The sequence below is a fragment of the Sorghum bicolor genome, chromosome 3, assembly GCF_000003195.3.
Source record: "Sorghum bicolor cultivar BTx623 chromosome 3, Sorghum_bicolor_NCBIv3, whole genome shotgun sequence".
NCBI classification, from domain to species: domain Eukaryota; kingdom Viridiplantae; phylum Streptophyta; class Magnoliopsida; order Poales; family Poaceae; genus Sorghum; species Sorghum bicolor.
Genome location: NC_012872.2, coordinates 68803211 through 68814614, shown reverse-complemented (window position 1 = coordinate 68814614; position 11404 = coordinate 68803211). Strand labels below are relative to the sequence as shown.

Here is an 11404-nt window from a genome sequence, read left to right as displayed (position 1 = left end):
TACAAGTTGTGTCTTGTCCAAACAGCTCAGTGAAACTTTACTTTTCACCGAACTGAGGCAGTGAGGTCCTTGGCACTTCGGCAGAAAAGAGAAGACAGGTACAATTTGGGACTTTGTTGCACAGATTCGTCAAGATCCATCACTCTCACGAGCAGCGACAAACGGAAGGCTTCAATCTAAAGTTTGGAATCGCTGACCACGCGAGTGTTCAGATCACTGTAATTTCATTTCATCCATTCATCAATTCAAAAGATGAATCTTTTTGTCCTTCACTCCTTTTTCTCTTTTCTCCACAATAAAGTAGCTAGATGGGCTATGCAGACTGCAGAGTCTACCTCCGAGATCTCATCTCATTATCAGAGCAACTCCAGCAGTAGCCCCCAAAACTAGGCCTTTATTTTTAATTTGGGTGCTCCCCTACTTTTCGGGGCTCAACTTTTTTACTTCAACTCCAACACTAGCACCCAAATTTGGACCCCCAAACCTATTCCAGAGAGAATGATAGAAGGGACCCACTCGTCAGTGTCTTTTTATTCTTCCTCTTTCTTCTTTCTTTGGACATGGACACAATTAGAGCATTGAGCCGGTTACCGTAGGGTGTCATGCACATGTAAGGGTAGAGAGAGAGGGAGCATGCGCTGGGGCTAGGACACGCGATGGAGGATGGGAGCTGCCCTGTTGGGTCAACAGGAATGGGGTCTGGGGGAGAAATATGAGTGCCCAGCTAAATATGGGGTCTGGAGTAGGGGCCCTGCTGGAGTAATGTTTTTAGACTGTGCACCCATATTTAGCTATTGGGGCTTGAGTAGGGGCCTGCTGGAGTTGCTCTCACGCTAGGAAGAAAGTTCCGATGTGCAACAGGTGATTCGGCAAACAAGTGATCTCGCATCCGTGACGTTTGGAACTGAAAAAGGTTCCTATATTCCAATTAGAATTAACAACCTCGAGATTTATTGGCAAATGTTCTCTTAGTGATCGGGTTTGTATGCGCATGTTAAGAAAAGAAAAAGAGTGTGCATATGTATTTATGGATCTATTCCGTATTTCGGTGTAATTAGAAGAAAAAAAAATCAACACGTACAGAAGAGGTAAACGAAGAAAAGTAAAGTGTCGGCGTTAGCAGGAAACTTCTACTGGCAGTGCTTTTATGGCCTTGTTTAGTTCCAAAAAATTTTGCAAAATAGGTACCGTAGCAATTTCGTTTGTTTGTGACAAAAATTGTCCAATCATGGATTAACTAGGCTTAAAAGATTCATCTCATCAATTCCGACCAAACTATGCAATTAGTTTTTATTTTTGTCTATATTTAATACTCCATGCATACGTCTAAAGATTTGATGTGACGGGGAATCTGAAAAATTTTGCAAAATTTTTTGAGAAGTAAACAAGGCCTATGCCGTGAAGGCGACAACCAGACCGAGCCGTGAGTCCAGCACTTGACAGAGAAGTAAAATCTTTTGTATTGCATAACAAGTTAATTCCATCGCTATTCATCATCGTAACGGATAACCAGATAGAAACGATTGGGCCTCTTTCACCTGTTTTTTCTTATGGTACTACGAATACAGGGACAAATTAAAGGAAGTGGCGTGTGAGAGTTGACCTGGTACACAAGAACACGACGGCAGAAAAGTTGGTGTTCAAGTTGACTAGGAACCGTAGACCGATGTGGCTTGCCTAAAAATCTTGCCTGGTTTTGGCTAAGCTATAGATTAGCAATCCTACTCTCTCCTAGCCACATGATCCGCGTACTAAGGGTCTGTTTGATTCCTCTTGCTAAATTTTAACTAAACTTATCACTTTAGTAGCTAAATTTTCAAACACACTGACTAAAAATGAGCTAAAATAGTATAGTCTCACTAGTCACCTAAGAGTAATTAAAATAATTTTAGCTAATTAAAAATTTAGCAAGACGAACCAAACAAAGCCTAGCTGGAGTGTTGTTATCTTGTTCTCTGCTGCAAGCTTAAGTCAATCATGGTGGTTTAGGTTTGTTAGCACCAACACTCCAACCTAGCTACTACTACTCAAATGCAAGTGTTCATATATATGCTTTATGATAATAGAGAAAAGTTTTTGGTTCATTGCACTAGGTTAATCTTCAACAACCTATACAAGTAGCGGTTCTGGATACATATAATATATCGACCGATTATTCGGCTCGCTGAGAAACAACGCTTTTGTGGCTGGTATATACTTTTTGCTATAAGTGCTTTGTGTCTTGGTATGGCGGCGGCAACAGCTGAAGCACTGTCGTAAAAATACAAACAAGTTGTGTAAGTCACACGGTTATATATGTAGAAATGATGCTTGCATATTTCTTATAACATCACATCCGCTAGTATATTTTAGGCATACCAGTAACCGAAGTACTAGTCAAAGAAATCAATTGGACAATCCAAGTCATCGCTGCACATGACATGCTAACGAGGAAACACCATCAACTACGTGTTATTAAAATAACATGGACGCAAATCAATACGACTAGCTATAGCTTTTGACTGGTTTAAGGTATATATTTTCAGTCAAGATTTCTCACAGAAGATCAAACGCGAAAGAGAAAACATCTGCTTCTGCTCAATCTCGGTTTAACTCCTGTCTCTTCATTTAAACAAACTATCTTCTTCAACTCCATGAAAAAGGAAATATTTGCTGAGTTCATTTGCATCCAAGGCAAGCATGCTATGCTAAAGGCACTGGAAAAAATATCTGATGGAGCACGCTCAATAAATAAGATAGCATGACCGCTGCAATTGCTCTTGCTAACCTCTAATAACTGCGTACACACGGACGGCGACACGGCCGCCGCGACACCGCGTTATGAGCGTCCGCTGCTGTGCTGTGCCTGTGCGTGCGCCTCCTGCGTGTGGCAATAGCAGCAGCGGGCAGCGGCAGTTGGTCACCGTGGACGTGGAGCCTGCAGTGGACTGGAGACTGGACCCTCCTTGCCGCAGCAGCTCCGCTGGTGGAGTGGACGCCCGGCTACTCTGCTCTCCATTCTCCAAGAAGGCATAGGAAGAGCAAAGCTCACCCACCCTGCCCATCGGCCATCGCGTCCTCTCTCTCACTCGCTTCCCCCAAATCCACCGATTCCCTTCGAGAGGTCAGGGCCTCTGCGCCCGATTCCGTGCCGCCTCGCCGATCCACCCGCCGCAGGTGTGTTCTCTCGCGCCAATTTCCTGTAAAAATGCGTTTCTGCGGAGAAAATCTCTGGTTTCGCGCAGAAATTTCGCGCCTTGCTGCTGACTTGGCGCTGTTCTCATGGGTTCTGCAGGTGGGCGGCTTCACTGGTTGGAAGTTTAGTACTGCGGCCGGGACCTTTGTTCCGAGCTGGTTCATTTTCGTGTGGATAGGTTTGGTACGGATGGGAGGCGGCGGCGCGGGGATCAGGAGTGTTTGGGTGCGTGGGAGGTAAGAGCCGCCGGTGGGCACTGGGGGATTAGGGTTTGGTTGGAGAGGGACCAACGAAATGGGGGGCTTTTGCTCCAAGGGGTCGGCGGTGGACAAGTCACCCAGCGACACTACGCTCGGCCCCGGCCGGGTGGTCGACCACCATGACCGTCTAGTGGTGAAGGAGGAGAAGAAAGCTGTGGTGGGGGAAGCTGCTGCCAAGAGGACACAAGAAGAGCAACATCAACAGCAGCAGCAGCCAGCGCCGCCACCACTGCCTGTATCGGTGTCGCAAGCTGCAGTTCGTGAAGCTTCCACAGATACCACTGCAGCACCATGGGATGGGGTACCACTACCACCACTGGCGCGGTTGCCATCGCAGAAGTCAGGGATGGGTGTGGCGAATAAGGCAAGTTTTCAGTACTTACTTGGGTGCATTATAGCTGAATCAATCGTTTCTTTCCTTGTCCACTAAAAAACTGAATTGTTTTCTTATATCAGTGTATTTTGTTCTTGCTGATAATGTTGCTTAGGGATTAGTGCACTTTTCTCATGGGGATTTTGAAGTTTCTTTTTTCTGTAGCATTAGCCTTTCATGATATCTTGAACTAGTGGATTATCTACTAACATCTTTGTGTGAATTTTAATAAGTCTTCTTTGAGTGCTTGGCAGCAAGGAACTTGTTATTCTCTGCTATAATGAATGTGTATGTTGCTTTGGATTTGTGGTCACACAAGAAAGGACCGAGCAACTAACCAATTCAAGCCCAAAAGTTTAAGCTGATGGGGAATAGTGGACAATTCATTTATACTTCAACGCCCCGCGGCCCCGCCTCACGTGTAGCGGTGTAGGATCCCTCAGGCCTCAAACGTGGAAATAGGAATTGGCTGCAGTTATTTTAGGAGTATTTAATTGTGCCTGCCAGGATTTGAACTCGAGAGTCGAGATATTTTGCCCTTATACTGACCTATTCAACTCAAAAGCTTAAGCTAATGGGGAAAGGCGGTCATTTCACTTAACTTCAACATAGGGGCTACTGGTACTGCCAATTGAAGAAAATCTTGTGCAACACCAGTTTGAGATGGTTTGGACTTTCCAACAAAGACCTCACTGGTGCATAGCGGGATCCCTTGATATGGGGGAGGAAGAAAAAAAGAACTTGAAAGGATGGAATATACCTAAAGATTTGTCCCTGGGTTGGAGCGCGTGGGTTCAGCTATTCACCAACATGAACCATTAATCAGCTAAAAGGCATTTTTAGAGTGTTGTTGTGGGAACTGCTGCATACTTGTGACTTGTGAGTGACTGAGAGTGCACATCCTTCAAATCCGATGCAGTTTATGCTGTTTTCATCTGCATCCTTATCACTTTGCCAGGATGTTGTTGTAGTTTTTCCTATTTATCGCCACACTACCATAGCTTCATGACTTCCAGCCATTCATAAAATGAATTGCTATGCTAAACCTAGGAAAGATGTAAATATGTGCGAGCTTTTATCATTGCTAAATTGAAATGTTCACCCTTAACTATTTGTCCATGAAATGTTCAAAAATTCTGTTCGGTCAGAGAGATCGCCAGACCCTATGCCACGTTTGATGTTTTATTTCCTTGTTGAAATAGGTTTCAGAAGTAAGCTCAATTCTGGGTAGAGCTAGTACTGCTGGCCTTGGAAAAGCAGTGGAAGTGCTTGACACACTTGGCAGTAGCATGACAAATTTGAACATAAGTAGTTTTGGATCAGGCACTACAACAAAGGGCAACAGAATATCTATTTTAGCATTTGAGGTTGCCAATACCATAGTCAAAGGTTGCAATCTAATGCGCGCCCTTTCAAAAGATAGCATAAAGCATTTAAAAGGAACGGTGCTTCACTCTGAAGGTGTTCAGAACCTTATATCCAAAGATATGGATGAATTACTCAAGATTGCTGCTGCTGACAAAAGGTTAGTGAATAATCTCTGATGATTTTATAAACTACAACAATTGTCTGAACTGTTTATTTATTTTATTTAAGTAGCTTCTACCTGGTTATATAGAAAAATTGTACTTCAACTTGTTTTTATATGCTTGTAGTTACTGAAGTTTTTGTTTGGTCCAACAGGGAAGAGTTGAAAGTGTTTTCGACAGAAGTTGTTCGCTTTGGAAATCGTTGCAAGGATCCTCAGTGGCACAACTTGGATCGCTACTTTGATAAGTAAAGTTCACTTTGGGCCCCTGCAACCTATAGAGTCAAAGGTTTTAGGGTATTGAAAAATAACTCAACGCTTTTATGCCATCAAACTCTTTCAGGTTGGCATCAGAACGGACTCCTCAACATCAATTGAAAGAAGAGGCAGAATCAGTAATGCAGGAATTAGTGTCCTCTGTTCAGTTTACAGCTGTAAGTAATATTTATGTACCTCGGAAGCAATGCCGTGTAGTGACTTTTGTCTATCAGGTTAATAACTGTAATGCAGCAGACTGTAAACAGCAAAACATAAATGCACAATCAGTCTTAAGATTTCTCAAAAGATTAATTGCATATCCTATGAAGAGGTAGAGAGGTCAGAGAGTGGTCTCAAATTGTTAGTATGTCACTAAGGTTATGCTCGCACTCTTGAGTCTCTGACTAAACTGTTCTTTCAATCAGTTATATGCGTGAAATAGTAATGATCTTAATATTCGTCTGCCTTTAAGCCATAAGCATAGTTTTATCCAAATTTAGCTGTCACTCTCCTGGCATCTATCAGTTCTGTTCTTTTCAGCATTTCTTTTCTCCAATTTTATGAACTTTATCACCTTTCTAACTTTTAGGAACTATACCACGAAATGCATGCCCTGGATAGATTTCAACAAGATTATCAGCGTAAACAGCATGAAGAGGATGGTTCAAGTGTTGTGCAAAGAGGTCAGTTCTTTTACATGACAATATAATGGAGTCATTTAAGAATTACATTGAAAAAGAAACAACTTTTTCCTCCTCTGGTTGGTGCTACTCATGTTTTGTTTTTTTATCATTTGAGAAAAGTTCATCTTGAACAGAACACTCGGGATTCAGGTCATTAGGAACTTTAGTTTGAACATAATATTCTGGATGTCTTCTCGTGACTGACTTTATAGGAGACACACTTGATTGATGAAGTCCATTTGACTTGGACAGTTCCATGCATGTATAAACATGGTCAAGGTATCTTTCTTATGTTGTCATCTATCACTGTCAGCTGTCTCCATATTTGCCGTTAGGTGAGCCGCAGCTAGTGTACTTTGACCAATATATCCAGGGCTAGATGATTCATCTGACAGTCAACTGCACCTGACAAGTCCAAATCAGCCAAAAATTTTTCTTGCGTCCGGCACTTCTTTTAAGGAAGGGATATAATCAAAATTTGTTCTTCTCAGGTTGAACAAAATGAAAATCCAGTAATAGAAGATTGTTCTTCAGGTTTCCTGATATGATGTAGATTTAAAGTACACTTAGCAGCAGAGACTGGATTTGTATTTGCTTATTGTTAACATGAACCTGAGTTGTGAATAAGAATAGTACCTAGGCAAGGCAAAATAACTCTGAATTTCCAGTACCTATTTCTATCTTTGAACATCAAGCATTCAAGCACGAGTATAGCTACTGCTACTACTTGTGCCACTTAATTTTAGTTCTTCCTATGCTACTGATGTAATCTATTCTATTCCATTCCTTTTAGTGGATTGCCTTTATTATCTTTAGCCATGACATTTAGCCTCTTCACCCCTCTTTTTCTTTTGGCAAAATGTATTTTACCCTTTTGGTATGCACCTCTGATTGATACCTGCCAATTCAGCCTGTATGCAGCCATGACATTTAGCCTCTTCACCCCTCTTTTTCTTTTGGCAAAATGTATTTTACCCTTTTGGTATGCACCTCTGATTGATACCTGCCAATTCAGCCTGTATGCTGTTTGATGAGTATACATTTTACAGTGTTTTGTTGTTGTCGTTTGATAACAGTGCTGAATGTGGCTCTGTTAATTTGCAGGTGATAACATGCACATACTAAAGCAGGAAGTGAAAAGCCAACGCAAACATGTTAAAAGTTTGAGGAAAAAGTCTCTGTGGTCTAAGAATTTGGAAGAGGTTGGTATGCAGCTTTATTTAACTGGTTAGTATGCTTGCATAATTGTGTAGTTAGAGTTAACAATGTAGTTTTAAGATTTTAGTCAAACATAATGTCATGGTCCTATTACTGTACATGCGCCTGCTGTTGGCCCAAGTTACTGTAGCACTCGTGGCTGGCGCATGTGGACAGTAATGTGCAAGCTTGTGCTTGGTTACTGGCCTGTTGAGTCTTCTAAAACCTTCTATGTTGTAAGGATCAGATCTAGGGTGAAGTTAGCTCCCTGTTTCATATAAAGAGAGGAGAGTCCTTTGAATGAAAGAAGCAGGAATTAAGAGGTAGTATGCTCTTGCTCTCTCATCTCTTCATGGTGGATCCCTTATCCATGCCTTAGCCGCCACCTAATATCATTTGCTGGCCTCCAACTCCTTCCCCAGTAGACCTAGGCCGTGACACATCTATAGTTTTTCATTTGTGTCAGAACTTTTAGCATCTCTCTTTGCATGTGATTATAGTTGGTTTTAACCAAACTCGTAGCTCTAGGAAAGCTTTCAATCCTGTTCTACTAATTCAAAAAATAATATTTGTTTCTCCTAGGTCATGGGAAAGCTTGTGGACATTGTGCACTTCTTACATTTGGAGATCCATAATGCATTTGGGCGTTCAGGTAATAACCTTTGTGATTATCTTATATGAAACTTTTGTACAGATTGAGCTGTTGGCTAGTTTATCATCTTGATTGCTTTTCTGCTGAAAGCATATGAGCTACGTAATTAACACATCTTGTTACTAGTGTGTCGTAAGTTATACTTCAGTTTCACCTTCTCACTCTAGGGGCACAATTTTGGGCATTGGCGGATACCACAATAGGTCATATCATTTTCGCCAAAGTGAGAACGCCTAAGAGAGGTGTTATGCATGTATATCCACGTGGGTGGCCTGGCCTTTTAGTGATCTTTTATTGCATGATGTGACAAGGGAATCAATTCAAGTTCTTACAAATCAACCTTCCTTGTTTGTCAATCCACTGGCATTTAGCAGGCCTCGTCACACTACCTCTTAAGGGACCATGCTCATTGATTTTCTTGGTTACAAACTGTATGCTTAAGGGACCATGCTCATTGATTTTCTTGGTTACAAACTGTATGATATTCATCTTGCTCACTCAGCATGGTAAATAAAACATGGACGCATTTCATTCCTTGGTTGAGCTGTCACCTGTCGTTCTCTTATCCCAGTTGTGGATCTGATTTACTGTTTTTGCTACCATTATGCCACAGCAAGAGTCTTAGGGGAAACAAGCTCACAGTTGTACTTGCACCTTTGGTCTATGAACATGGTTGAACTTTTTTATTATGTAATTTGCGTATAGTAGAAACATAATCTTATTTAAATTTTAAATATATTATGATTGTTACCAGTACTGTATTTATCATTGACTGAAAGTTGTCATCCTAATACTATGCAGACAGTGAAGAATCACAGGAACCTACCAAGCGACGTAATAGATTGGGTCCAGCAGGCCTTGCACTGCATTATGCCAATATCATCAGTCAGATCGATACTCTTGTAAGTTCACAGGCTACACTGTTCTATTGTTTTCTCTGTGTCCTGGATACGAAATTCAATAGGTCTTTCATTTGTATCGGAAAACAGTTCTGGTGCATTGCTGACACAATTTTGTCAATGTCAAACATCCATTACTCCCCAATATTTTTATTGAAGAAACGCAACTTTTCCATGAGATGGAGGATTAATGTTACAGGCCTACAGTTCATGGGGCAGTACTTGTAGTTTTGTGTGCCACACAAATTGAAGTTGTTGTGCTAAGAAACTCTTTTTTTTTTGCTTCTTTTCTGGTAGCCTAAGAAGGGTTGATCAATTGACAGGTTTCTCGTTCAAGCTCTGTTCCTCCAAATACAAGGGATGCATTATACCAAAGTTTGCCACCAACCATAAAGTCATCTCTCCGCTCTAAGCTACACTCCTTTGGATCCAAGGAAGAGGTATGTAGGATGGCACCCATGGCTTGAGAAATGAAAGTAGGCTGTAGCACTCAACATCATACTATGTTTGTTACATGTAAGCATGTAATTGTAAGTTTAATGCTTGCTGGATTTATGTAGCTTAATGTTTCTCAAATCAAGGCTGAAATGGAGAAGACCCTGCGGTGGCTTGTTCCTATTGCAAGTAACACCACCAAGTAATCTAAATTCTTAACTACCTTCATAACATGCAAAATAAAGGCTTCTGCTTATCCCTTTTTGTTACTGAGTTTTTTATGATCTGTCCATACCAGGGCTCACCATGGGTTTGGTTGGGTTGGAGAGTGGGCAAGTACTGGGTTGGTATCTGATTTTGCTCATTTCTATCAGGAAAGTTTATATGGCTAGAACATAGGAATAATGATCCTTTGTCTTACACAGGTCAGATGTGAACTGCAAGCCAACTGGGCAGATGGACCTGACCCGAATTGAGACACTGTACCATGCTGACAAGGACAAGACTGAAGCATATATCCTCGAGCTTGTTATTTGGCTTCATCATCTTATCAGTCAATGCAAAACTGCAAATGGTGAAAGATCTCCAATCAAGTCTCCTGTTCGATCTCCGACACAGAGAGGGGCCTCAATTACATTGTCTCCAAACAAAAACAGCAGCAATTCCTCACCTCTTCTGACGCAAGAAGATCAAGATATGTTAAGGGATGTCAAGTACAGGAAATTCATCCCTGGCATAAGCAAAAGCCAGGAGTTTGACACTAAGGAAAGGCATAATAAGCAAAGCAGGTTAAGCAAAAGTAACAGCCATTCACCAAGCAGTGGCAACCGTAAAGAGGTGCTATCAATCAGGAGGCTGCTTCCTGTGATCGACTTTGAGATCGACCGGACAAAAGCCCTTGATATGATCGATAGAGTTGACAATCTGAGAGTACAATGATGAATCTAGATTAATCAATGCCAAAGTCTGAAAATGCACCCTCAATCTATGATCCTGAAAATCAAGATTGCTTGAAGGATACAAGTAATCGGCCGAGCTGAGTTGGCATGCTGTCAGCACTTCTGCAGCAATGTGCCTGCTTGAGATGAACCGGCATCACGGTGCCCGTTTGAAGGCACCATGCGGCTAGAGATGGTGGCCATGCGCGCATGTCCTGGCCAACTTTGTATGATATATGGCAGGGTTAATAGGAAAGTGAAATTTTATTGTAAAAAGGGATTTGTTGTGTTACTTAGTTCATGTACAAGGAATGCAAGTTTTGAGAGGGGAGGGGGGAGCATCAAAGATCTGGCTGTGTTTCCTGCTGTTTTTGTTAACCCCAACAAATCCTTAGACATAGTGATCCCGCTTAGCTAATCAACAATTCAACATCGCTCGTAGTAGGCCCTGTTTGGGAGAGCTCTGCTCCTTGATTCTCCGATGAAAATTAATTCTCTGTTGATTCCCAATAGAATATAACACGGAGCAAGTGTGAAGTAGATTTTTTTAGCTCCTAGCTTCTAGTGTAAATGGAGTAGCATTTTAAGCGTTTGGTTGATTGGGAGTGATTCTCTTTGCGGTTTTGCTAGATCTGTTATTACACATATATTACTTGAAACCATATCACTCTCTCTCTCTCTCTCTCTCACCATATCACTCTCTCTCTCTTTCTCATGTCTTCAAAATAGCATTATTGACTAATTGTTAAATCTTTTTCAAGACCATTCTTTAATAAATTTAACAATCGACTATTTTAGAATCTATTGCATATTAAACCGAATGTATCGAGTTGAAAACATATCGACATCTATTTTATCATTATTTTATTAGCTGATTAAAGGCAACCTTATTGTTTTAAGCTACTAAATCACGGCCTAAATGTATAACCCCCGTCTCCTCAAGTTTGAGAGCTAGCCATCGGAAGCTGAGAAATCACGGCAACTTCACTAGCCGGCGGCATGAAAC

At 41.5% G+C, this 11404-nt stretch overlaps 1 protein-coding gene across 2 annotated transcripts; it reads left to right on the top strand.

Moving 5' to 3' along the window:
* Nucleotides 2776-10948, top strand: LOC8060999. Of its 2 annotated transcripts, none has more exons than XM_021456452.1 (13): nucleotides 2776-3156; nucleotides 3275-3799; nucleotides 5011-5333; nucleotides 5492-5584; nucleotides 5680-5770; nucleotides 6184-6277; nucleotides 7382-7479; nucleotides 8057-8126; nucleotides 8928-9028; nucleotides 9349-9465; nucleotides 9586-9662; nucleotides 9759-9803; nucleotides 9891-10758. In XM_021456452.1, the coding sequence occupies exons 2-13, from the start codon at nucleotides 3470-3472 to the stop codon at nucleotides 9934-9936; spliced, it is 1485 nt and encodes a 494-aa protein (XP_021312127.1). In that variant the 5' UTR covers nucleotides 2776-3156; nucleotides 3275-3469; the 3' UTR covers nucleotides 9937-10758. The 2 variants fall into 2 exon arrangements, with proteins under 2 accessions (XP_021312127.1, XP_021312126.1); XM_021456451.1 differs by having other exon boundaries at nucleotides 2778-3156; nucleotides 9886-10948.